General features: G+C 48.4%; 1 protein-coding gene across 8 annotated transcripts; it reads left to right on the forward strand.

Annotated features, from left to right (window-relative positions):
- Nucleotides 1–3,134: 3,134 nt before the first annotated feature.
- Nucleotides 3,135–24,479, forward strand: C22H20orf96 (chromosome 22 C20orf96 homolog). 8 transcript variants are annotated; one of them, XR_002802847.2, is made up of 12 exons: nt 3,135–3,357; nt 3,616–3,664; nt 4,245–4,362; nt 11,465–11,577; nt 15,834–15,992; nt 18,306–18,405; nt 19,231–19,388; nt 19,469–19,570; nt 19,726–19,812; nt 20,519–20,637; nt 22,497–22,711; nt 24,149–24,479. XR_002802847.2 is itself a non-coding variant. In XM_001497997.5 (11 exons), the coding sequence occupies exons 1-11, from the start codon at nt 3,338–3,340 to the stop codon at nt 24,207–24,209; spliced, it is 1,086 nt and encodes a 361-aa protein (XP_001498047.2). In that variant the 5' UTR covers nt 3,135–3,337; the 3' UTR covers nt 24,210–24,479. The 8 variants fall into 8 exon arrangements, 7 of the variants coding, with proteins under 7 accessions (XP_001498047.2, XP_023482055.2, XP_070104110.1 ...); XM_001497997.5 differs by lacking the exon at nt 22,497–22,711; XM_023626287.2 differs by lacking the exons at nt 22,497–22,711; nt 24,149–24,479 and adding an exon at nt 21,320–21,492.
- The last annotated feature ends 2,794 nt before the right edge of the window (nt 24,480–27,273 follow it).

The raw sequence follows: 27,273 nt of genomic DNA on the forward strand, positions 1-27,273 counted from the left end.
CCCGTCACATTTGCACAAATCCGGGAATGCCACCCAGACATGACAATATCTAGTAGCAGATGAGAGAATGTTTTCTTTTCCAAGTACGATGGAAATCTTTCCCGAAAGTCTCTGAGTAGACTTCTCATCCTGTCTCCTTGGCCAGACTTTTATCACATGCCTATGACTAAACCTGTAACAGCCAAGGGAAACGAGCCCACCAAGCCCAGCTCAGACCAATCATGACTACTGGGGCTGGGGCCTGCCTCCTCTAAAGCTAGTGTGTACCTAACAAGATCAGAGTCCCTTAGCCAGGATGAAAGGGAGGAAGGGCTGTTGGATGTGTGGCTACCCCAGGTCTGCCACATATTGCCACCTCCTACTTCTTAACTATTTCTTGGTACAGAGCTTCCCAGCTGGAGTGCTGTGGTGCAGTGGGCTCTGCAAATGGGGGTCCCCAAGAAATGATTCTATCAGCCCTAGCGGCAGCCAAGAGGGTCTTGGATGGCCAGAGTACCCTGGCTGATTGCTTTTACCCTAATAGTCTCTTCTGTTTACCATAGTGTGCAGTGCATTTTAAAAGTTTCCTGTGATTTTTAAGAGGGGGAGAAGGTTGGGAGCTCTGGCTTAGTATTCCACAGCAACATTCCTCTTTTGAAGTTTAGGTGATTTAAAATTATTTGCTTCCTCCAAATTATTTTTTAAACTAGAATGCACTTTTATTTATTTATTTTTTTGAGGAAGATTAGCCCTGAGCTAACATCTGGGGCCAATCCTCCTCTTTTCGCTGAGGAAGACTGGCCCTGAGCTAACATCCGTGCCCACCTTCCTCTACTTTATACATGGGATGCCTACTTCAGCATGGCTTGCAAGCGGTGCCATGCCCGCACCCGGGATCCCAAACCGGCGAACCCTGGGCTGCTGAAGCAGAACATGTGCACTTACCCACTGTGCCACTGGGCCGACTCCTAGAATGCACTTTTAAGTCTATGCTCTAGGGACCAGCCCTGTGGCCGAGTGGTTAAGTTCACGCACTCTGCTTCGGTGGCCCAGGGTTTCACCGGTTCGAATCTTGGGCGCAGACGTGTCACTGCTCATCAGGCCATGCTGAGGCGGCGTCCCACATGCCACAACTAGAAGGACTCACAACTAAAAAAATACACAACTTTGTATCGGGGGGCTTTGGGGAGAAAAATAAAATCTTAAAAATAAAATAAATCTATGCTCTATCTAGCAAATCTGAGGTGTGGAGAAAGAACTGGAGTGGGGCAAGAGTGGGAGCTGGTACTGTAGTCCAGGTGTGAGAGGAAAGCGGAGTGTGGGTGATAGTAGGAAGTGGTCTGATTCTAGGTATACTTTGAAGGTATTGCTGACAGATTTGTACGTGGGATGAGAGATGAGTCAAGGACGACTCCAGGAAGAGAGTTGCCATTTTGAGTTAGGAAAAAATGTTTCTGGGGAAAGATTGCCTGTTATAATCGCCTATTAGGCACTCAAGTGGAGATGCTGAGTAGGCAGTTGGATTAGTGGCTGGCATTCAGGGGAGAGGCTGGAGATGAGAGTCTGGGAGGCATCTGGGTAGCCACGGCATCTGAAGTCACAAGACTGGAAGGGAGCACGAATGGAGTGGGAATGGATACAGAAAAAGAGAGGGCCGGATCTGAGTCCTGGGGCAATCCAATAATAAAGGGAGAAGAGGAGGAACCATCAAAGGAGAAGAAAAGGAGGTAGGAAGCGACTCCAGAGAGGTTTCCTGGACACCAAGGTTAGAATGTGTCAAGGAGGGAGTGATCCGCTCAAATGCTGCAGATAGGCCAAGTAAGATGAGGACTGAGAAGTCACCGTGGGGTTTAGCAAAGTGGAGGTCACTGGTGGCGCTGACAAGGGCAGTTTCAGTGGAGAGGTGGAGAGTGAAAGCCTGTTTGAAGAGGCGGAAGGGAGTGGGAAACGAGTAGGTAAATGTCCTCAGGAGTCTTACTGTAAAGTGAAGCAGAAATGGGAGGATACCTGGATGGGAAGTGGTCGCTTTTTTTTTAATAGAAGAAATTAAAATATGTTGGTATATGGATGGGAACAATACAGAGAAGAGGGTGATGGAGAAAACAGGGAGAACTGCTGGGGCAATATGTTAGAGAAAATGAGAGGACAGGATTCAGTGCACAGTTGGAGGAGTCGGTCTTAGTAGGCAGTTTATACACGGTCACAGGAGGGAGGCAAGCAGGTGACTAAATGAGGTGATGTGAATTTGTGAGTGTACTGATCTCCAAGATTTTCTTTTATTTTTTAAATTGCCAATTAATTCTTTTTATTGAGGTAACATTGGTTTAGAATATTATACAAATTTCAGGTGTGCACCATTATATTTCAACTTCTGTATAGTTTACATGGAATTCACCACCAAAAGTCTAGTTGCCATCCATCACCGTACAAATGTCCCCCTTTACCCCTTTTGCCCTCCCACACCCACCTTGCCCTCTGGTAACCACCAATCAGTTCTTTGTATCTCTGTGTTTATCTTCCACATATGAGTGAAATCTTACATTATTTGTCTTTCTCCATCTGACTTATTTCGCTTACCATAATACCCTCAAGGGCCATCTGTGTTGTTGCAAATGGCATGATTTCATTTTTTTTTAAACGGCTGAGTAGTAGTCCGTTATACATACATATATATACCATATATTCTTTACCCATTCATCAACCAATGGGCGCTTAGGTTGTTTCTAAGTCTTGGCTATTGTGAACAATGCTGGAATGAACACAGGAGTGCATATATTTGATCATATCGTATTTCTACTTTTAAGTTTTTGAGGAGTCTCCATACTGTTTTCCATAGTGGCTGCACCAATTTACATTCCCACCAGCAGTGTACGAGGGTTCCCTTTTCTACATCCTCCCCAACACTTATTTCCTATCTTTTTAATAATACAGATTCTGACCACTGCAAGGTGATATCTCATTTCCCCACGATTTTCTTAGTGAAACAGGAAGCAAAGTCATTATGGAAGACTAAGGATGGAGAAGGAAGCAATGGAGGTTTAATAAGAGTGGAGAAATCTGACATAACTCTTTAAGATGATGGGCGGGGCCAGCTGACATGTACTTGAAACCAAATTGAGAAGAATTTGGAGAGCTACATTTTGCTTTAAGAGATTAGTCCCTCTAGGCGCTCGGTAGTCTGCGTCCGTCTCCGTGGAGACGGGAGACGAGAGAAAGCGTCCGGTCTTGCTGGGAAGTTTGAGTGGCTAAGGTTACCGCGCGATCCACGCTGAGACAAGGAAGCTGGAGAAGCCGAATAAATAGGCATCCCAAGGGATCCGGGCCCCAGGGACTCACAACTCTTCTTCCATTTTCCCCAATGGCGCGGGTCTTTGCGAAGTAGGTAGTGAAGCGCTGAGGGGTGGCGGAGGGCGCATGCGTGCCCCCCTGCCCTGGCTGGTCCTCGCTCGTCCCGCCGCCTCCTGGCTCCGCCCTCTCCCCGCCCACATCTCCTAGCCCCGCCTCTCCTCGCGCTCTTCGGGCTCCCGCTCTGCTCGAGTCCCTAGGAAACTGCGGTTTCGCCTGTTTCACGTTTGGTGCTTGCAGCCCCATGAGTTGGGAATGATGGAAGTTCTTTCCCGCCCCAACTCTTTGCAGACCCGACCACTCTGGGATTCCCTCCACGATGCAGAAGTTCCAGATTCTGGTGAGTACGTGAGGGCTGGGGTGGAGATGGGGGCTCGCTCACCCTGGGCCTGTAGCTGCCTGCGCTCAACCATCACGGTGGTGACTGTCCCGGGTGGCAGAGTCCGGAGACCTGAACCCCAGGTCCAGCTGTGTCACACATTTGTTGTGGGACACGAGACAAGCATGTCAACGTCAGTTTTCTCACCACTGTATCAGAATGCAAGAGTATATTATGCTTCTGTCTTAATTATTCTCTCTCATCGCTGCTCTGGGTTCCTATTGGGTCTTTTCCATGCCTTCTGTTCCTCACAATTCTTAGCACCTCGCAGCCTGGATGTGCTTAGTAAATTTTGGCTGGCTGATAAAAAAGTGATAGCTAACGTTTTTGGAGCACTTACCACATGCTTCACAAATATCATCTAACCAAATTCTTGCATCAACCCATGGAGGTAGGTTTTGTAGTTAGACCCTGTTTACAGATGGGAAAATTGAGGCTCAGAGAGGTAAAATCACTTGCTCAAGGTCACAGGTATTTGTAAGGGGTGAAGCTGGGATTCCAACACATCGGGCCTGGTGACTGACTGAGTTATGTCCGGTAGGATTATGATCCATGGCAGAGGTCCAAGCAGAGGACCAAGTCATCTACTCTGCCTCCAGTCCTACAAACCAGCGGCCAGAAGAAGAGCAAAATGAAGACTTTGACTAGCGTCCAGCCAGGTGGGCAGATACTGGGGGGCTGGCCTGGGGGTTGGGGACAGGATAGAGCAGATGCTCTTGGCCCTTGATGACATCATTTATATTAGGGTGGGCTAACTGCTATACCAAACAGTTCCCAGCTTTCAAGTATGAAAACAGAAGTTTATTTCTCATTTATGTCAAAGTACATTTGCAGATGAGGATGGGAGGAGGTAATCTTTTCCATATGACCATTCAGGGATCCAGCCTCCTTCAACATTGTGGCTCTGAGGTTTTGTAACGCCTTGAAATCCTCTGCTAGATTCTTCTGCATCCAACTGGCAGAGAGGGAAGAGAGAGAGAGCAAGAATATGGATGATTTTGTGGGTAGTTTTTTCTCAGAGGCCCAGACTTGAAGTGACACATATCACTTCCACTCATATTCCAGTGACCATAGCTCATAGGACCACCCCTAACCACAGGGAAGATGGGAAATGTAGTCCAGCTGTGTGTCCAGGAGGAAAAGAAAACAGTTTAGTAAACTCAGGATAATCTCTGTCACTTCATTGTCATGCCTTCCTGGGGAGTTCTGAGGCCCTTGCCTAGGCAGACATGGGTTCATAGCTTGGCTTTGCCTTTTACTCACTTCGAAAAGTCATTCATTTCTCAGACCTTTAGTTTCCTGATTTGTGAAATGAGGACACTCATACTTACCTCATAGTATTGTTGTGAGAATTAAATGAGGAGAGCTATGTAAAGCATTGTTGCTGAACCTTGTCAGACCCAACACTCCTTTTTTTTTGTGTGTGTGTGTGTGTGGGAGGAAGATTGGCCCTGAGCTAACATCTTTGCCAGTCTTCCTCTATTTTGTATGTGGGATGCAGCCACAGCATGGCTTGATGAGCAGTGTGTAGGTCTGTGCTTGGGATTCAAACCTGTGACCCCTGGGCCTCCAAAGTGGAGCACACGAACTCAGTTACTACACCATCAGGCTGGTCCTCAACACTCCTTTTAATAACAAATATATTTTGTAATACTCCTTTAGTATCCTGAAATGAACTTCGTAGATAATATAATCTACCTATGTATATAATTATTAAAAAAAATCACTGTAATGCCATAATTGAAATGTAAAGGAAAAATAAAAGGAAAGTTATTTATGGTTAAATAACATCCATGTCAGTATGTAAATGCTCAGGGTGGACTCCACTAGAAGGCACGATAAAGTACTCAGAAACTTACTCATTAATGTAGAGTCACAGTGAGTGTAACGGTTGCAAATGCAGAGTGACACATGGTGGGATACTGGGGGCTCCAGTACCAAGCAGGGTTTTTCATTGCAGTCATGATTTCCAAAGTGGTGCCTATCTCTTATCTTCCCTTGCTTGCAGCTGCTTTCTTGGAAAATTTGGCATTACAGTAAAATCCTGAAAAATATTCTTCGTCTTTATATGTAAAACAGAGTCAGGTTCTGGGATCAGATCATAAATAGGGTTTTCACCTACATTAGCGTCTGGTAGGACTTTGGAAAATCATGCAGGACACAGGGGAATTCTGTGTTCTGTGGGCTGTCCTATTCCGGGTGATGTCTAGCATCCCTGGTCCCCACCCACAGATGCCAGTAGGGCCCCCCAATATTTGTGAGAACCACAAATCTCCCCTGCCAATGTATCTAAAACACCTCTGTTGAGAGTCATTGTTGTAAAGTGATGAGCAAGGCCTGGTGGTGGTGGCAGAGTTTTTGTCTTTGGCCCTAGACCCTATTCAGACAGCATCTAGAAGGAAACTCTTGGCCTTTTCTTTCACTGGGGAGGCAGTGAGGTATGTAACAGACACAACAAAAACAAGAGCATTAACATATACGAAGCACTTGTTACGTCCCAGATACTGTTCTCAGCACTTTACATGTGTTGCTTCATTTAATCTTCCCAACAGCCCTGCGAGGTGGGTGCTGTTACTCTCACCTCCTCTTGCAGATGAGGCACAGACGGGTGTAACTCCCAAGGTCTCACACGGTAGGAGGGGGCATCGCCAGACTGTGACATTCGGCAGTTAGGCTCCAGGACCCACAGTCTTAACCACATGTAGGTGGAGAGGTGGGCACTGGAGAAATACAGACCTGAGGTGGCGTTCCAGTTTCCCTTCCTGCTGGCAATTCCATCTAAGCTGCCTGTCTCAGACTCGGTTCCCTTCCCTGTGGAAATGGGCACAAAGATTCTGCCTTGTGCAGATGAAATAATCTCTGTAAATAATAATGATGAAAATAGCTACCATCTGCTGAGGACTTATTCTGTGTCAGGCTCTGCTGTAGAGCCTCTTTCATTTGTTCGTTCGTTCGTATATTCATTCAGCAGCAACCATTTGCTGAGCCCCCCGGGCCTGGCACTGGGCTGAGTGTTGTTGACTCGTGGGGAAGGAGACAGATTGGGTGTCTAGCTGCATTGAGTTCATGGTCCCGACCTCAAACACGTAACTACGCAAAACTTTAAATACACCTGTGATAGAAGGAGGACATCATCTCATTCATTCCTTGCGATGACCTGGGAGGTGGCGTCGTCACCATTTTCCAGATGAGGAAACTGAAGCTTAGGTTGGTAACACGTCTTGTGCAAAATCATGTCCTTGAGGGCAGCTTTTGTCTATTAAAAAAGGTAAATCAGCGGAATCCACCAAGATGGAGTAGCCCATTCCTTCGTGGTCTTCCCTTTTACAGCTGAAAAACCCTGCACACAACACAACAGACAAACGTAGGAAGACGCTGAAAACCTGAAAGAAGAAGGTGGGCTGCCAGAGGGGAGCATGCACAGTCGTCTGGCCTTCCTGCTGCATCTCGGCAGGGGACTGTCTTCTGAAAAGAAGATTAAATAGAACCAGAGTAATATCGGAAACATCGAGGGTTCAGTCAAAATCACTTGTCATACCAGGAATAAGGAAAATCACAACACGCACGAGAAAAGACAGACGCCAGCACTGAGATGAGTCAGATAGAATTATTTGACTGTCCTCGCTTACAGACGACACTACTATCTACATAGAAAATCTTAAGGAATCTACGAAATCTAACAGAAACTGGAGTTGTTAAGTGAGTTCATCAGGGTCTCAGCATACAAGCACAACACACAAAAATCAATCACATTTCTGTGAATGTCTGGAAACCAAAATAAAAAAAACCCCAATAAATTTACAATCACTCCAAAGAAAATTAAGTATTTAGGTATAAACTTAAGATATGTACAGGATCTGAATGCTGAAAATTACATAATGCTGATGAAAGAAGTCAAAGAAGACCTAAATAAATGGACAGCCATACTATGTTCATGGATTGGAAGACTCAGCATAGTAAAGATGTCAGCTCTCCCCAAGTTGATCTGTATGTTTAACGGACTTCCTATCAAAAGCCCAGCAAGGTATTTTGTAGACATAGGTTTATTCTGTCATTTCTATAGAAAAGCAAGGTCCTAGAATGGATAAGACAATATTGAAAAAGAAGAATAACGTGGAAAGAATCACTTCACCTGATATTAAGGGCTACTGTATAGCTGTAGTAATCAAGGCAGTGTATTATGGGCAGATAAATAGACACGCAGATCAATGGAACAGCATAGAGAAACCAGAAACAGAGCCACACAAATATGCCCCACTGATGCTTTTTTTTGGAGGGGGGGAAGATTAGCCCTGAGCTAACATCTGCTGCCAGTCCTCCTCTTTTTGCTAAGGAAGACTGGCCCTGAGCTAACATCGGTGCCCATCTTCCTCTACTTTATATGTGGGACGCCCACCACAGCATGGCTGGACAAGCAGTGCCATGTCCACACCCGGGATCCGAACAGGTGAACCCCACGCCGCTGAAGTGGAACATGCGAACTTAACCGCTGTGCCACAGGCCAGCCCTGCCCCACTGATTCTTGACAAAGGTGCAAAAGCAATTCAGTGAAGGCAAGAAAGCCCTTTCCACAAATGGTGCTGGAGCAATTGGACATCCATAGGCAAAAAAAAGAACCTCGATTTAAGTCTCACAACTTATACAAAAATTAACTCAAAAAGTAAATGTAAAATGAAATCAAAATTAAATGTAAAATCTAAAACTGTTAAACTTTATTTTATTTTTTAAAAATTTCAGGTGTACATCATTATATTTTGATTTCCCTGTAGATTACATCGTGTTCGCCACCCAAAGGCTAATTACAATCCGTCACCAGACACGTGCCTAATCACCCCTTTTACCCTCCTGCCTTTCCCTCTGGTAACCACCAATCTAATGTCTATCTCTCTGTGTTTGTTGTTTTTATGAGCGAGATCATACAGTATTTGACTTTCTCCCTCTGACTTATTTTGCATAGCATAATACCCTCCAGGTCCATCCATGTTGTCGCAAATGGCAAGATTTCATCCTTTTTATAGCCAAGTAGTATTCTATTGTGTATATATACTACATCTTCCTTATCCATTCGTCCCTTGATGGGCACCTAGGTTGCTTCTAAAATTTTTAGAAAAAAACATGAGAGAAAAATATTTGGGATCGATGGCCAAATGAAGAGCTCTTAGATTTTACACCAACAGCTTGATCCGTAAAAGAAAAATGAAATAAATGGATAAGTTGAACTTCATCAAAATTAAAAACTTTTGTTCTATTAAGACTCGGTTAAGGGATGAAAAGACAAGCTACAGACTTGGAGGAAATATTTGCAAAGCACATCTGATGAAGGACTGCATTGTAGAATATATCAAGAACTTTAAAAACTCAACAGAAGGATAATTCAGTTAGAAAATGGGTAAAAGACATGAGGAGACATTTCACTGAAGAGGACATATCGATGGTAAATAAGCACATGAAAAGAAATCCAACACCATTATCCATTAGTTAAACTACAATGAGATGCGACCACACACTTATCAGGATGGCTAAATGAGAAATAGTGACAACACCCAATGTTGGCAAAGAGGAGAAGCTGGATCGTGCATACGTTACTGATGGGGAGGTAAAATGGTGCAGCCACTCTGGAAAAGAGTATGGCAGTTTCTAATGAAATTAAACATGCAATTCCCATAACAATTCAACAGTTGCACACTTGGGCATTTATTCCAGAGGAATGAAAACTTATGGTCACACACAAACCAGTGCATGAATGTTTCATAGCAGCCTTACTCATAATACCCCCAAAATGGGAGCAATCTAGATGTCCTTTCATGGGTGAATATTAGACAAACTATGTTACATCCACACCATGGAATACTATACAGCAATAAAGAGAAAAGAACTATCTGTATGCTCAATAACTTGGATGAATCTCCAGAGAATTGTACAGAGTGAAAAAAAGCCAAGCCCAGAAGTTATATACTGTGTGATTCCATTTAGATAACATTCTGGGGATGACAAAATTATAGAAACGGAGAATGGATTAGTGATTGCCAGGAGCTAGGGATGGAGGTGAGGGGAGGATGGTAAGGGGAGGGAAGTGGGTATGGCTCTAAATGGCAACATGAGCCATCCCTGTGGTGATGGAAATGTTCCGTGTCTTGCCCGTCTTAACGTCAGTATCCTGGTTGTGGTATTGTTCTTAGTTTTGCGAGATGCTACCGTTGGGAGAAACTTGAGTTAAGGTCCATAGGATTTCTCCATATTATTGCTTAAAATTGTGTGTAGCCTGAACTTATCTCAAAATAAAAAGTTTAATTAAAAAAAGATAAATCAGGGCTACTACAACTAATGGAAAAGAAATACTCATTATTAAGGCTGCAAATCTTCCTAAGTATTTAAGTTCAGTTTAAAAATCTTCTAATTTTTATGAACGCTTGTACGGGGAATTTCAGAACTTGGTTAATTAAATTCCCCTAAACCTTTTAAGCCACATTTTAAAATTTAATGTATTCATTTTCAAATAGTCCGCTTGTCTGATTAACAAAAACCATTTGGTATTTAAATAATTCTTGTACATCTAATAAATAAACTTCTAAATATGGGTAATCTTATGTTCTCGTGAAATTTTTGGTAATTATACGCATCTCATAAAAGTGTCTTAAACCTGTCATCTTAGATCTAAATCAAATTCTCATTTACACATTTCAAATTCGAACCACAAGATTAATCTGTGAATCATTCCATCTCTTAAACAATACAATTAAATACCAGATATATACGGATAATTCATAACTTTAACACAAACTTATTTTAATTTACTTCATCACTTCAATACGTAATACTAAGATTTTCCAGGGTTAAGGATATTGACCCATTAAAGAAACCATATTTTTCTGAAATGCCCCGGGTTGCACCTAGAGCAGGGATGTTCGTGGCGCTGAGGCTGCAGCCACAGCGGTGGTGACAGTTTGGGTGTTTGTCTCATGCTGATGGAGGACCCAGAGGAAGCGGGGATCCTAAGAACATGTGCTCTAAGTGCCTTATTCCAACCTGGTTTATGTTCATATCCTCCTTATCGGGCAGAGCACAGCCTTTATAGGTATTTCAGAGACAGCCAGTTGGAGTTTTGCATAGCTCCTGTGCCTTTGTCGGGGGCTGTGGTCCTGATCCCCATTCTCAGGTCATTAGTAATAATAAATAATGAGTAATGTAGATTCAGCGCTGAGTGTGTGTCAGGCACCATCCCAAACACTTTAAAGTATGGTAACTTATTGAATCTCCATAACAACCCTATGAGCTAGGCATGATGATTATTCCTATTTTACAGATGGGAAAACTGAGGGACAGAGAGGTCATGTGACCTGCCCAAGGTCACACAGCTAGTAGAAGGGAGAGCCTGGATTCAAACCCAGACCGTCTGGCTCATTAGTTCTTGCTGTTTACCCCTACCCTATCTGACCCTGCCACCGGCCAGGTTGGTGGGAGGGATTGGGGGTGCCTGGCCATCTCCTCTTGCTACCTCTTTCCTCCCCTGTGTCCATACCCACAGTCACTGTGGTCTGTGCAAGTCCCCAGGCTCCTCCGTCCCTTCTGTCAAGGCCCAGAGTGGGGCCTGGGAGCTTAGTGATGGATGTGAGTGTCATCCTCTGTCTCACTGTCACACCTTTTAAGGCCGTGAGTGGGTGGGGCTGGGCCTGGGCCATCTCTCATGGATGGGGCCTTCCCTGGACCTGGCTCCAGGCCTGCCTGTACCCTCAATCTCTCTCTGCCCTTCCTATGCCCTAGGGCTGTATTCCAAGCCCACCATGTTGATGACGAGCCAGCCGAGGAATCCACAAGACCTGCGCGGAGGGAAGGTGGACTCGGGGAAGACACAGGCCAGCATCCGGCTGATGAAGGTGTGAGCAGTGTCCTCCCACAGGCACTGGGGCGTGGGGTGGGGCGGGGCGGGGCCACAGCACACTCACGCTGAGCACCTGGTCCGTTTCCTCCTCACAGCAGCCTCCTGGGCACACTTCTCATCAGCCCTGCTTTACAGATGGGGAAACTGAGATACAGGGAGGTAAATGACTTGCATCAGGTCACATGGCTAGAAAGTGGCAGCCCCAGAGGTCAAAGCCGGCGAAGCCCAATGTTCGCTGTTGTGCGGAAGACTCGGGAAGACGATCAGAATCACGTTTTATTTCACTGCGTTAGCAACACAATCTAGTGGCTTGTTCATTTAAAAATTTCCAGTAAACGAACCTTTCATGGAATACAGTGCACCTTGAAGCAAGGCTCAGAAGCTTGCTGTTAAATTTTTCACATCCACTGATAGAATTTTAGATAATTTTCTCACCATCCACAGTTTTTTATGGCTTCTCAACAATGTTTCAAAGTATTTGAAATGACTAAAAGAAGAGGGGTCTTTAGTGTCCCTAGCAGAAAGTAAAGTACTAAAATACTACAAAATACTCTGGGGGAATTCTTAACTTCTTCCAGAAAGTTTTCAATAGCTCAGAGAACAAAGGCTACTATATAAAGAAATAGGGGAAAATGTGTTTGCTTTGAAATCTTTTTTCCCCTTTAACCTTCATTTTTGCAAAACGGTTTAGAGGTGGCCCAGCATTCCTAAGGGAGGCACTATTTCTGATGTTACTTTTATCCTGATTTAGAAGGGTTTATGTGTTTTTCTTTGATAGGAAACATGAACTTGGACAATCTGACTCTGAAACCCGTGCTCCTAACCAGTTCTTTATACTGTCTTGTAATCATTCATTCGTTTAGTTGGTCAACACATATTTCTTGAGCACCTACTATGTGCCAGGCCCTGTTCTAAGTGTGGAGATTCCCCAGTGATGTGACCTCTGACCTTAGGGAGCTCACATTCTACTGAGGGAGATGGACAATAAACAAGACAAATAAATATAAAATGTGTGTAGTGATCATAAGAAGTGTTAGGATAAGGTTAGGGGGCTAGAGAAGCACAGAGGAGGGAGTGGCTGTGACTGTTTTAGGCAGAGTGGTCAGGGAAGGCCGCTAAGGTGGTGACATCTGAGGGAGGAATGTTCCAGGCAGAGGAACTGCAAGTGCAAAGGCCCTGAGGTTGGTGTGAGGTCGGTGTGGCTGGAGCAGGTGATGGGGAGGAAGGACAGTAGGGTGGAGGGGGTACTGGGGATAGCTCGATACGGCTCTGGAGTCTGTGATTAGGCTTTGCGTTTTATGCTGAGTAAGACAGGAGACCCAGGAGGATTCAAGTGGAGCAGGGACGTGACTGGACTTAGGGGTCCTTGGGCTCCTGCTGCTGTGTGGAGAATAAACTGTGGGCACAAAGGGGAAACAGAGGAGGGGGTAGAAAATAGGCAGTTGGTTTGTTCTTGGAGATGGAATAGGATCCTGACTGACCCTTAGCCTCAGGACAATTATTTATTCAATCTACAACTCTTGAGAGAGTGCCTCCTGTGTGCCAGGCACCATGCTGGGTGGTGACGACATAGCCGTGAACACGGCACTCAGAATTTGTGGTGTTATGGAGCTTACTCTTTAGTGGGGAGACACATAATAAATGAACTTAAAAAACCCAAAGAATAGCGAGTCCTCTGTTTCTGCAGCTCGTACTCACGGAGCCCCAGGCACAGAACAAGAAATGCCACTGCCTCCTGGCTGTGACATTCTAGTGAGGGGGACAAACAAAAAACAAGATAATAAGAAAAATATTTGTTATGTTGGGTGGTAATAAGTCCTAGGAGAAAAATAAATTGGGAAAGGGGGAGACGTAATTACAACCTGTAATTATGTGATTGCAAATTGGGGCACGGGTCAGGAAGGAAACAAACCAGGGTTTCTGCACCAGATCTGGGAGTCAGGGGGGATCCCCTTCTCCGGCAGGGGCCGTTAATTCTGCAGTCTATCAGAGTCACCTGGCAGGGGGCGTGTGTTAGTACCGATCCCAGGATGCTGGCTCAGTGGGCCTGAGACCTGGAGACTAGCATTTTCACAAGATGCTTCTGGTCCCTGTGGGCCATGTTTGGGGATGTTTTGGTCTGGAGATGTGAAGGCAAGATAGCAGAGTGGCTAGGAGCCCAGACTTTAAGGACAGCAGCTCTGCTCTGAGTGACCTTGGGTAAGTTACTGAGTCTCTCTGACCCTCGGGTTTGTGTTTCTGTAAAGGGGGGCATTATAATGAGAGTGCCGAGCGAGGTAGCGCGCGTGAAGTGCTTAGCACAGTTTCGGGCACATAACAAGCACTCCATATGTTTGCACTATTCCTTTTACTATTGTGTGAGGAATATGGGAGCCGAGGGCTAGGAAGGGGTAGCTTCTAGCAAAGCACAGAGAAATGATGAGGGACAGAAGGAATAAAGAAGAGAGCGCATAGATATGGCAGAGCTGGAGGGCTAGAGCTCTGAGAGTATAGGAGTCCCCGCTTATCGGTGCGGGATGCGTTCCAAGACCCCCAGTGGATGCCTGAAACCATGGATAGTCCCAAACCCTATCTATACTATTTTTTCCTATACGTACATAGCTATGATAAAGCACAATTTATAAATTAGGCACAGTGAGAGATTAATAACAATAACTAATAATAAAATAGAACAATTATAATAATATACTGTTAGAAAAGTTACCATAAATCTTAGCAACCTCAGCATACAGTTTTTTTTCCTCTCCTTGTTGAGAACTGTCACCTTTTCACTTAAAGGATGCAGTTTAGGGCTTCTGTTTGGCGTATCTGAATTGCCAGCATCACTGGTCTGGTGTTCTGGGGCCATTATTAGGTAAAATAAGAGTTACTTGAACACAAGCACTGCGATACCACCGCAGTCGATCTGATAAGCCAGACAGCTACTAAGTGACATGCAGTGTGGTGGTATATCGAGTGTGGACACGCTGGACAAAGGGATGGTTCACGTCCTCCATGGGACCAAGGGGGATGGCACCAGATTTCGTCATGCTGCTCATGGCACTCAATTTAGAACTTAGGAACTGTGTATTTCTGGAATTTTTCATGTAATATTTTCCGTCTGCGGTAGACCGTGGGTAACTGAAACCATGGAAAGCAGAACCTCAGATAAGGGGGCACTACTGTAGCATCAGCTGCATTCACTGAGGGCACACTGAGTGTTCAAGACAGTGTGGCTTAATTGTGGGTATTATCTCATTTATTTTTCACAGCAGCTCTCTGAGGCCGGCAGTAGTTTCTTAACCTTTGAGTAGAGCAGGGTTCTGGGAGGCTGACTAACTTGTCCAGCTTCCCTTAGGTGGTGAATGGCAGAGCAGGTATTTGAACCAAGGATTCAAGTCCTTGGCCTAACATTGAAGTTTTAATCACTGTGAGGTTCAGCCACACTTTGCAGCTTTACACCCACTCAATTCCTTGTCTTAGTGTAGTGGAAAGAAAGACGTGGGGAGTCAGAAGTTGGCCTTTCCAGTTCTGGTGCCACTCCTTCCTGGCTGTGTGACTTTGGGCAAATCGCTTAACCCGTCTGAGCTTCCACCTATCAGTAAAATAGAGTTAGGAAACACAGAGCTGTCGGAAAATGAATTGATAGTGTGTGCCACGTGCCCAGTGAGGTGCCGTGCCTGACACATGGGAGGCCCTCAACAGTTACTATTATTGTAGATTTGGGGTACCTGCTGAGGGTGCCCTTAGATAAGTCACTGAACCCCTGTGACTCTTATTGTTTATGCAGGGGCGTTGTATAAAATGAGAGGGTACTCACTGAGCTACCTGACGAGAAATGGGAGGGGTTATCATCCACTCTGCCTCCCCCCTTCTCCTCCAGACACAGCCGGTCACCTCTGCCACGTTCTTACCCACCTGGGGTGTTTTCTATGATTATCACTACTATATTTCATTGATTCTAAGGAGCCGTTGATAATAAGGCACATCTTTATTTTATTTTTCCACTACTAAGATATTTGTCTATTAGATTGCGACACATCACCACTAGTAAGATGCATCCCCACCTCAGAGATGTAAAATTAGAGGAAAATGGGCGTTTCAGAATGAGTGAAATAGTTCTGGGTGCCCTGACCCGCAGACAATGGGGTCGCATTGACCAGTCGAGGCCACAAGGGGGCGGGCGTGCGGCGGGAGGGAAGCGGTCCCCAGGCTCCCGGAGGCTCTGGCCGCCCGGCGCAGCACCGCCCCGCTCCCCCTTCTCTCCTGCAGATGATGCTCAGGAACCGGCGCACTTCGCTCCAGGAGCTCCGCAGCCACGAGAACTTCCTCACCAGGCTCAATGGGGAGCTGGTCAGAAACATCCAGGACATGGAGGACAGCGCGGCCCAGAAAGTGCGCGCGATGCTGCAGCAGCAGGACATCTTCGCGGTGAGGCCCCGCGGTGCCCCGCAGCCCCGCCTCTGCCCTCTGCGCTGCGGTCCTGCCCAGGCACCGCCCTCCTCAGCGCTTGGGCGCCCTCTCCTGCCCTCTCCCGGCCTCTCCCGGCCGGTTACACAAGCTGCTGCTTCCATCTGGAAGATGCATCTCTTACACGCTTTGCCCCACCTTCCTGGACTTTGGAATCAGATTCAGATGGGGGCCTCATCCCAACGCCAGCACTTATTAGCTGGAAATTTTGCGTTAACCTCTGAGGTCTGTGAAATGGGGCACAGTAGCACTTACCCCAAAGTGGGGGTGTACTTGGCACAGAGTTGGTGTGCAAGAGAAAGTAGCTGCTCCCACCATCAACATTAGCAAATACTTACACGGTGTAATACTGAGTGCTGTGTGTATATTCATATAATTCTTACAACAACCCTGTGGGGTGGGCATTATTAGTATTTTTATTTTACATATGAAGAAATGGAAACACAGAGAGGCTAAGTGACTTGCTCAAGGTCACCCAGCTACCAAGGATCAGAGCTGGGATTGGAACCCATGCCATCTGGTGGCAGGATCTGTGTTCCTTCCACCGTGCTGTGATCACCACCCTCACCCAGTGGTGACCCTTGTGGTCTGTGGGTGAAGAGTGACTTGGCAGAGAGCCGGGAGCCTCCTCCGCCTCCTCTGAGAGAGACTTGTGCAGCTGCGGGCAGAGGGCTGGAAGTCAGCACAGGGGATCCAGGAGTGTGGGCTGGAGGAGAGTGGGAGGAGATGGCGTAATGGAGAAGTCAGTCCCTCCATCTGCAGTCTGCCCAGGAGAAGAGGCACTGGGTTCCCCTGGAGCCTGCGAGATGAAGAGAAACGTCAGACTTCTTGGGAACTTCACTGGTCTGCTTGAGCTGCCCTAACAAAATACCACTGACCGGGTGGCTTAAATGACAGAAATTTATTTCTTCAGTCTGGAGCGGGAAGTCCAAGGTCAAGGTGCCAGCAGGCTTGGTGTCTGGGGAGGCCTCTCTCGTTGGGTGCAGGTGGCCACCTTCTTGTGTGTCCTCACACGGCCTTTCCTCCGTACGTGCGTGGAGAGAGAGAGTGATCTCTGACGTCTCTTCCTCTTCGTAGAAGGACACTCGTTTCAGATTGGAGCCCCACCCTTTGACCTGGTTAAACCATAACTACCTCACTAAAGACCCTCTCTCCAAATATAGTTACGTCGTGGGGAGGTTGGGGAGGTGCACCATTCAGTGTATGACACGGACCAAGGACATACAGAATTATTCAGCCCCAGAAACTTAGTAGAATATTCTCCAAACCTGGACCAGTCGTTGTCTGATTCTCCTCCATTGCTCTATTTCTACGTTTTTCGTTCATCCCGAGTTCTTCCTATGGGCCCTTGGGAAACAGTGATCAGTGGGACACCTCGTCCACACCAAGCTCTTGTTCTAGTGGGGTCACAGGCAGGTAGAAAGCCTTTTGTGTGTACTGTGATGGGGATGGGGGACTTGGGAAGCTGAGAGGGGCCTTCTGACACAGACATGGGAGGGTCAGGAAGGCTTCCTGGAGGAAGAGATGCGTGAGTTGAAACCTAACTGGTAGAGAGCAGGCACATGTTCCAGGCAGAGGAAATGGGCACACAAGGCCTGGGATGGGAGGGTGCATTGCTGGCTCCAGGAGCCACATGTTGCTTCGTGTGGTTGGATGATAGGGTGTGAGGAAGGGACCAGAGAGAGCTGAGATTGGCTCAGGCCAGACTGAGGAGGGCTTTGTCAGCTGAGGTGAGGAGTTTGGACCTTATATACAGGGCAGAGGGGAGCCACTGGAGGGCTTTACATAGGAGAGGGATGTGGCAGCTGCTTTTTTAAAGGAAGATCATTCTGGCTGCTTTGTGGAGAGCCGATCAAAGGAGGACCAGTTAGGAGTAGCTGTTGCAATATTTTGGACAGGCGGTGAAAAGAACTTGAGTAAGATAGCAGCAGTGGAAATGGAGAGAAGGGCACAGCTGTGAGAGCTGTTTGAAATCCATTCTTGGTGTCGCTTGGTGACATTTTGGATGAGAGAGGAGAGTGGGGACTGATGCCTGGGTTTGGGCCTGTGGGCCTGGGTGTGTGGTAGGGCCGTCGGCTGAGGTGGGTGCTGGGAAAGGGGAAGTTTGGGGGGGTAGGGCAGTAGGGGACTGCTTTCCAGCCTCTGGTCAGGGGCTGGGGCCTGGGAGTGGGGTTGGCTTTGGGGGCTCCCCTGAAGACATGCTGAGTCCCCTGAGAGCCGTGCTTTGGCAGCGCCGGCGAGACTGGGGGCGAGCTGACCCCAGCACTCCCACAGACCGTCATGGACATCTTGGAGTACTCCAACAACAAGAAGCTGCAGCAGATGAAGTGTGAGCTTCAGGAGTGGCAGGAGAAGGAGGAAGCCAAGATGAGGCGTAAGAACCCCTGGGGCGAGCCGCGGCCCTTGGGGAGGTCGGCTGCAGGGCATTCACCTGGCACGTTCCTTTCAGAAGCCATCAGGTCCATCTTCTCCCTTCTCAGGCAGAGGGAATTGCTAAGATGCACAGCTAATGGCCTACTTACCCAGCACTTAGCACTTCCAGGCCTGTGTGTCTTCATTTTTATGGGCATACTCTGAGTCCTTACAACTACCTGGGAGGCAGGACTGTCATCGCATTTTACAGATGAGAAAACTGAGGCTAAGGGAAGTGAAGTAGTCTGCTGAAGGTTATACAGCTAGGAGCCAGAATCCAAGCCCAGCCTGCCTCTATTTCCTGCCGAGGTCTCTCTGGGCATCCTTGGCTGGGCCAGGTGCCAGGTCTCCTGGCTTCCATCCCGCTGAGCCGGTGGTTTCTTTCCCCTGAGCAGACTAGAAGCCTTCTGAGGGGAGTGGTGGTGTGCCTGGCAGCCTCGGACTCTGGGGATCCCCTCCATGGAGGATGGCAGGACAGGCTTTCTCTTCATCCTGCCGTAGTTGTGTCTTGGGAGCCAGTGTCACCCCATCTCCCTGGGCTTGTCCCTTGGGAGTGTGTGAGGAGACGCAGGTCTCCAGAGAGTGACAGGCGTGGCGAGGGTTGCGCAGTAAGGCCTGCGGGGCTGAAAGACTCTCTAGGGGCTGAACTTTTCACACCTCCCTGCCTGTGTGGGCTCACATCAGCCCAGACCCCGGTCCAGCGGCCAAGGAGAGCTTTGCCTCCTGGATCTCCCGAGAGGGGTCCCTGAGGGAGGATCCTGCCTCCTGTCCCTCCCCACCTCTCCAGACCTGGAGCGGCAGGTGGAGCAGCTGAATGCCAGGATCCATAAGACCAAGGAGGAAGTGAGCTTCCTGAGCACTTACATGGACCATGAGTATCCTGTCAGGTCCGTCCAGATTGCCAGCCTGGCGCGCCAGCTGCAGCAGGTGAAGGACAGCCAGCAGGTAGGTGAACCCCTGGCCCTGCCCCACTGGAGCATGCGGGAGGCAGAGCTGGTGGCCAGCACTCTCCTGCTGACCCCCAGGATGAGTTGGATGACCTTAATGAGATGCGTAGAAAGGTCCTGGAGTCTTTGTCCAACAAGATTCAGAAGAAGAAAAGAAAACTTCTGAGGTCTCTGGTGGTGGTGAGTAGCCCGCTGTGGTGGGTATCCAGGTGCTGCCCCCACCCCTGCTTTCTTCCCTGTCCTCTGCCTCCAGGCCCCCGGCACCCCCACCAGTCTGCCAAGCACTGCTGCCCAAGAAGAGGGACTTGGGGGCCAGACCTGTCCTTCCTCCACAGAAAACCCAGTCTCCCTATGAGGAGGCACTCCTGCAGAAGACTCGGGACAGCCGGGACATCCTGAAATGCACGGGCCGGTTCAGAGAAGTGAGTGGGCAAGGAAGGCAGTGGTCTCTCTGCAAGGGAGCAGAAGGGGAGTGGTCCCCAGGACCCGTGGGAGTCAGGCTTATTCTCATCTGGTGCTCAGGAGGTCTCTGACTCTGGTGTTGGCCTTCCTCCATGCCAGCGCCATTACCGTCACCGGCCGTTCATCCGAGAAGGAGATGAGTGCCAGCCTAGCCCTTGCCTCACTGGCCAACATCACTGCTCGTGCCCCTTTAGCACCATCACCCAGCATCACCCACTCAACCATCATTTTTCTGTCGTTCGCCACCCCCTCTCTTCAGCTCTTAGTTCTTGTCGTTGACCATCGCTCATTGCCGGTGTTAATGAACTTCACCATCCCCACCCTCTCGTATTAATTTTCGTTATCTTGCACCTTCATCAGTTATCCGTGTGAGCGGCCTTCATCATTTCTGACAGCCCCCATTATTCCTCATTATCAAGCACTGCCACCTCTTTGCCACCTGTCTCCATTCTCCAGCATCCCTCACTTTTTGCAGCACCAGCAAACATCGTCCCTAACTTGTGAGCCAACCCTGCCCTGCGCAGAGAGGCCCTTTTCTGGAGTCCAGGAAGTCCTGGTGACAAGGCCCAGGCTATTGCCCTTTATTCCTTGTCTGTTTTCCCGTTTTCTCCCTTTGGTTGGGCTTTTTTGGCTTCTCACTCTCCCCTGCTGTGCCTCTCTCCTCAGTTTATCAAGCACTTTGAGGAGGAAATACCCATATTAAGGGCTGAGGTGCAGCAGCTCCAAGTCCAGCTCCAGGAACCCCGAGACATCATATTTGCGGACGTTCTGCTTCGGAGACCCAAGTACGTGATCTTTTTGCAGCTGCCTCTTAAACTAGCTGCGCTGCAGGCTCGAAGAGGCTCTCCGTTCTCGGGGAAGGCAGCCTGTGTCGAAGGCAGAACCCTGGACAGGGAGGAGGGGCATCTGGGATTTTGCCTGGGCGCTGCCACTGACCATGTGGCAGACGTGACCTCTCCCATCTCTGGCCCTCAGTGTCCCATCTGTGCACAGCAGGCCGAGTCAGGTCATCTCTATGGACCCTTCTAGTTTCCAGATCCCATGTGTTTTGACCAAGCTGGTGTACCCCTCAGCTCCTGGCTTGTTCAGGAAGATGGAGTTGAGTGGGTTGGTTGGCTCCAGGGAAGAATGGCCTGGAAGATAACACTGCAAGGAGAGGAGGATGTCTTCCCTGCTTGGCAGACTTATGGGCTCCAAAGGCAGAGCTTTCTTCCTTCTAAAACCAGTTCTCTGCCTGTCCTCCCTGGGGTCCGGCCCTCTCTGGCTGTGCTTGGGGATCCCGCCGGGCTCAGCCTCTCTGTGATGGCACAGGACCCTGGGGCACTGCCCTCCGTGTGGGACAGATCCTGGTGTTCGAGTTATTTAATTTTTCTTCTTCTTAGTCTCTGTCTCCTTCTCTTGTCTCTTTGCTTCCTCCTTCTCTACCTCCTCCTCTTTTCCTTAAAAATTACTATCAAATATGTAAAGTGCCACCGATTTGACGCCTGTGAAGCGCCAGGCACTGTGAGTGTAAGCAACACTTAGCCCTGCCACCACGGAGTCAGGAGGGGACCAGACATTCGTCGATAATGGGCCACAAATGAGTGTCCAGTTGCAGCCGAGCCAAGAGCTGCCGAAGGAGAGGAACATGGCATCAGGAGAGCATGTCTGGACAGTGAGGAGTCTGGGGTGGTCCAGGAAGGTTTCCCTGAGAATGTGACATTTGAACTGAGGTCTGAAGAGTGTGTGGAAGTTCGCTAGGCAAAGGGAGCTGAAGGAAGGGCCTGTCTAGGTGGTGGTGCTGGGGTCTTGGGGATGTCCCTGTCTGAGCTCGGAACACACTGAAAGAAGACTAGAGGGGGTAAGGCCAGCATGGGCCAGATTACCACTTTTATTCTGATAAAGCTGATTTTAGAGAATGTGGCTTATGTCTCCAGGCATGTTGCTTCTGAATACTGAACCCAGAATTAGGCAAACTGAGCTCCCTGCGCAGCTGCCTGGGCGCAGAGGAGAGTGTAGTCCTGGCTGGCTGCTCGTTGTTGAGAGGGGACAGGACCGGGCTGCCCGTGCCTCTTTCCTCTCTCAGGCTTCTCAGAGACTCACCCTTCAGGTAGTGGTGCCCCCTTTCTAGGGGCAGAGTGAGTAAAGGGGCGAAGAGAGGCCAGAGCAGTATGCTCAGTGAGGCCCTTCCACATGGAAGGGACACCAGGGGAGGAAGAAACTTTCGCCTCCTGAAAAGTGGGAGTGGCACGCTGCCAACAGAGCTTCTCCAGAACATGCGCAGGAATCACCTGGAGATCTTGTTAAAAAGCCGTTTGCAACAACACGGATGGACCTTGAGAGTATTATGCTGAGAGAAATAAGCCAGACAGAGAAAGACAGCTACCATATGATTTCACTCATATGTGGAAGATAAACAAACACATGGATGAGGAGAACAGATCAGTGGGTACTAGATGGGAAGGGGGCTGGGGGAGGGTGAAAGGGGCACAGGGGATAAAAATTAGACTATTGGTGGTGAACATGATTCAGTCTATACAGAAACTGAAATATAATAATATATACCTGAAATTACACAATGTTACAAGCCATTATGACCTCAACAAAATAACTTTAAAAAATAAAGTTAAAAGAAAAAAAAAAAAAACAGATTCCTGATCAATAGGTCTGGAGTGGGGCTCAAGATTCTGCATTTCTAAGAAGCTCTGGGTTGATGCTGACGCTGCTGGTCCCTGGACCACGTGTGGAGCACTGAGGCCGTGAGGGACCTGTGGTAGGAGGGAGGTTGAGGTTTACGTGGAGCCGAACGAGGCCAGTGTGGCTGGAATGCAGAGTGACGGGGAGTAATAGGGACCTCCACGCAGTGCCCTGTAGGTCAAGGTAAGAGTTTTGTACTTGATCCTAAAAGCAGAGAATTGTTAAGCTGAGTGGTCAACAGCAGATTTGTATTCCAGCAAAGCTGCTTTGAAAAGAGCGTGGGAAGGGATTGGAGGGGAGCCAGAGTAGGTGCTGGGCGTCCAGCGGGGTGTGATGGCAGTTTGTCAAGGGGAGAGTGGGAGTGACTTGGCCAAGGAGGGTGGCAGAAGAGGTGGGGATATAGAGGGGTGGGAGAAATAAGAAGGTAAAATCTGTAGGACTTGGGGAGGTTTGGATGTGGGAGGTACAGGACAGGGAGGTGTCGGGAATGACCCCTAGGTTCCCTGCTTTTGTAGCAGGGTGGGTGGTGGTGCTGAATCCAGAGATAGGGAAGACTGGGGACCCAGGACAAAAGACGTGTATAGATGGACCCCCAGTCGAGAGTTGAGTGGTTCAACTTGATTTACATGAGACCTCACTGTGGAGCCGTCAGATAGGCATTGAGTATGCGAGTGTAGACCGCAGAAGACAGATGTTGGCTGGAGATGGAAATTTCGGTGTTACCAGTATAGAGATGCATTTTTTTTTTTACTATTATGAAAAATTTCAAATACACAGAAAAGTAGAATATTACAATGAATGCCTAGTTGCCCATCTACATTTAGAAGTTGTTATATTTTTGCCATATTGGCTTCATCTTCATTCCTTCCTTTTTTTTTTTTTTTTCTGAATTGTAAATTCAGACATCCTGATATTTCATGCCTAGAGACTTCAGAGGGCGTGGGTAGATTGTTGAAACCGTGAGAGAGGAGAGAGGATGTCATCCTGCAGCCCCGGAAATGTGGTGGGGCTGAGATGCTCACTGAGATGGGAAATGGCTGGCAGATGGGAATCCATCTCTCTTGCTCCTCGTGTGGACAGAATAATGCCTGTCATTTACTGAGTACTTGCTACACGCTGGCACGATCTCACTGAATCCTCCTACCAACCACTGAGGTTGGAATTATTACTCCCTTTGACAGGTGAGGAAACTGAGGCCGCCTGAGTCTGTCACGTAGTGAGTGCTTGTTACATAGGTGCCAGCTGAAGGAGTGAAGCTCAGAGAGGAGAAGTAGTATGCTCAAGGTGACACAGAGCTGAATTTCTAAACCAGTCGTCCTGGCTCCAAAGAGAGTGCTCATTCTGAGGGGCCTCAGCATTGCGGAGCCGAGCTCCTGCTCCCCCTTGACCTTGGACCTCTGTAGGGGAACCTTAGTCCTGTCAAACCCATTCCTTTTTCATTTTTGATGTGTGTGTGCACACGCGCATGTGCACAGTTGGGCTGCAAGGTCACAGGCTGTGTTTTGGAATGTGAGTCCCAGTGTTCTGAAGAGCCGGGCTCCCCTGGAGACATGCTCCCTCACCCGCAGCTCTGGCGCCCCTGCTTGGCCTCTCACACCCCATTTTGCTCTTCCTTACCAGGTGCACCCCAGATATGGACGTCATCCTCAACATCCCTGTGGAAGAGCTGCTGCCCTTCTAGACGGTGGGGTCCTGGGCTGCCCCTGCTTCCCTGCTCTCCTCCCCACACCTGGAGCCTTGAGTCGTCTCCTTCCGAGACCACGTCCCCATTCAGACCCTGGTCTGCAGTTCCTTCCTCCCTCCCTCCTTCCTTCTCCCCTCCTCCTTCCTCCTCCCCTCCCTACCTCCCTTCCTCCATCCCTTCTTCTGGTTGGTGTTGCTACTTGGGCCAGGTGGGAACACCCAGAGGAAAGTCTGTGTGTTCCATTTTACCAATAAAGCTGGATTTGCATTTGCTCTTTGCCAGTGGCTGGGGCTTCCCAGCTAGGCCTTGTAGAAGATGTGGTAGGAGTGGACCTTATCTTAATGTAAGGGCAGCTGTGCTGACTGCACCTGGGTCTCAGAACTTCTTGAGAAGGGGCTGGTCCCATGGCTGAGTGGTTAAGTTCACGCACTCTACTTCAGCGGCCCAGGGTTTTGCTGGTTCGAATCCTGGGCGCTGACATAGAGCTGCTCATAAGGCCACGCTGAGGCAGGGTCCCATGTAGCACAACCAGAGGCACTCACAACCAGAATATACAACTATGTACTTGGGGTGGGGGGGGGTACCTTGGGGAGAAGGAAAAAAAAAAAAGATTGGCAACAGATGCCAATCTTTAAAAAAAAAAAAACTTATTGAGAAATGCTGGAGTTTCCATGGCTTTGTGGCTCTGGGCCACCTCTCTGGTGTAGTGGGAGCCCAGTTTCCCTCCCAGTTTGTACCCAGACCTGTTGAGGACAGTGCCAGGGTAGAGGGGAAACTCCTTAGTTCTATACACCTGGGAACTTGCTGGGCCTTCATGGCTCATGCCATCTCTCTTCTAGTCTCACCATCTGTCTGTCCACTGTCTCCACCCCAGCTTCGTATGGACGTGAATCCACTCTGATACTCAGGTGTGTGGCCAGCCACAGTTCCCCACTGCATGCTCTTCTGTGCTGGACTTAGAGATTTGCTGCCTGCATCCACCTTCAAGCAGGGCCTTGTTCTGGTTACTGGAAGTGCTGTGGGCAGGCGTCGTTCATTGTCAGACCCTTCAGGATTTGCCTCAGCTGCAGAGAGCCACCTCATCCAAGGTCGGGCCCCTTCCCACATCCGCTGACTGCTCAGTGTGCAAGTACCAAAGGCCCTGCCATCTTGGCCTAACTTGGGGCACCTCCGAAGGGCTGTTCTGGCTCCACACTCCCCGTAGGGTTGGCTGAAGCTGTCCTTGGGCCTGCACTGCAGCTTGACTTCTGCCGCGGCTTAGTCCGGCACACTTCTCCTCCCTTCCTCAATTGTTGATTCCAGGGCACTCACTAATAAACATCCTGCACCCTCCACTCATCTCAGAGTTGGGGACCCAGCCTGCTACACTCCCAGGAGCCTCTGATCGCTCACAGATCCACTCTGGGTGTTGGAAGACTTTTGGTTACAGGTTGCAGAGCACCTAACTCAAGTTGGCTTAAACAATAAAGGGCTCGGGTCAATAAATATTCTAGGTGAGGCGAGGCCTTATCCGGAAATCATGGACGGCACAAAGAACCCAGTTTCTGTTTCTCTCTGTGGTCCTCCAAGATGTTTTCTCTTGCTAAGGTCAGCCTGCCGTGTGGCCCCAGTGTGGCTGCCAGCATCTGCTGGGGTGTTGTGATTCCTTCTTCACGTCCTGCTGGAAAGACAGAATGTCTCTGTCCCAGAATTTGCAGCCAAAGTCTTCAGATTCACTGTGACTGGACCAGCTTATGTCACCTGCCCACCTTGAACCAGTTTAGGAGGTGGACCGTGCCTATGGTTTACTCTAGGTCACCCGTGTCACCCTTGGAGCAGGGGAAGAGCTGGGTGGGGGTGGAGCACATGACTTAGGCTAAGCCAGTAGGCGCTCTCCAGAACCATAGGCCCTCCAAACAGAAACTGACGACGTTGAACATAATAATAGCAAACAGAACTTACCCTATGCGTTACGTATATCAGCTCATTAGATCCTCACAAGAACAACCCTACGAGGTAGACGTTGTCAGCACTTCCATTTTACAGATAAGGAAGCCAAAGCATGAAGAGGTAAAGTGATTTTTCCAGAGTCACCAGCTGCTACGTGGTCCTGGCGGTTCTCTTACCCACTATACTGTCAGGAGCTCAGCTGAGCTGCAGAGAGCTGAGCTGCCAGTGTCAGAATAGTCTGTTACGACAAGTCAAAATTAAAGTAGCGGTCAAATCTTCAGTTGCTTGCTGAGACGGCATAAGGAAGAGGCTAAAGCAGAGAAAGCGCTGACATCCACGCTGTTCCATTTTCCCCATGGGGTGGAACCATCGAGGATCAGATGGCTCAGCACGGATGTGAGGACGGTCTTGTTGCTGAGGGAGTCAGCTTCTCACATCACATCATTCTGCTCTCCTTGTCTGCCCCCATCTTCCACTTTTAAGGACTCTTGTGATTACATTGGGCCCACCGAGATAATCTGGGCTAATCTCCCTTTTTCAAGGTCAGCTGATTAGCAATCTGAATTTTATCTACAATCATAATTCTTCTTTGCCATGTAACAGCACGTCCCCAGATTCTGGGGAAAGGATGTGGACATCTTTAGGGGACTGTTATACTGCCTACTACAGTCTGCCCTCTGGCCCCCAAAGATTCATGACTATCCCACAGACAAATACATTCACTTCATCCCAGAGTCTCATCCCATTATAGCATCAACTCAAAGTAAAAAAAATTCTCAGCAGCTCAGAAGTCCCAAAGCTTATCATCTAAACCAGGTAGAGAGAGGCTCTGAGAATAATTCATCCTTGGGCACAGTTCCTTCCTGTCTGCGAACCTGTAAAACTCAAGAAACGAATTACCTGTTCCCAAAATACAGTGGTGGGTTGGGCATACGATAAAAGTTATAGACTTTCCCATTCAAAAAGGAGAAAGTGAAAGGAAAAAGAAGTCACTGGTCCCAGGCAATTTCAAAATTCAGCAATTTCTAGGCCTGGAAATAATCCCCCTGGGCTTGTGGCTCCACCCGCCGGGCTCAAGGCTTCACTGTGCTCTTTCCTTTTTGATGACAGGTAGTAGTACCTTTTTGCAGCT

Source organism: Equus caballus, chromosome 22, assembly GCF_041296265.1.
Source record: "Equus caballus isolate H_3958 breed thoroughbred chromosome 22, TB-T2T, whole genome shotgun sequence".
NCBI lineage: Eukaryota > Metazoa > Chordata > Mammalia > Perissodactyla > Equidae > Equus > Equus caballus.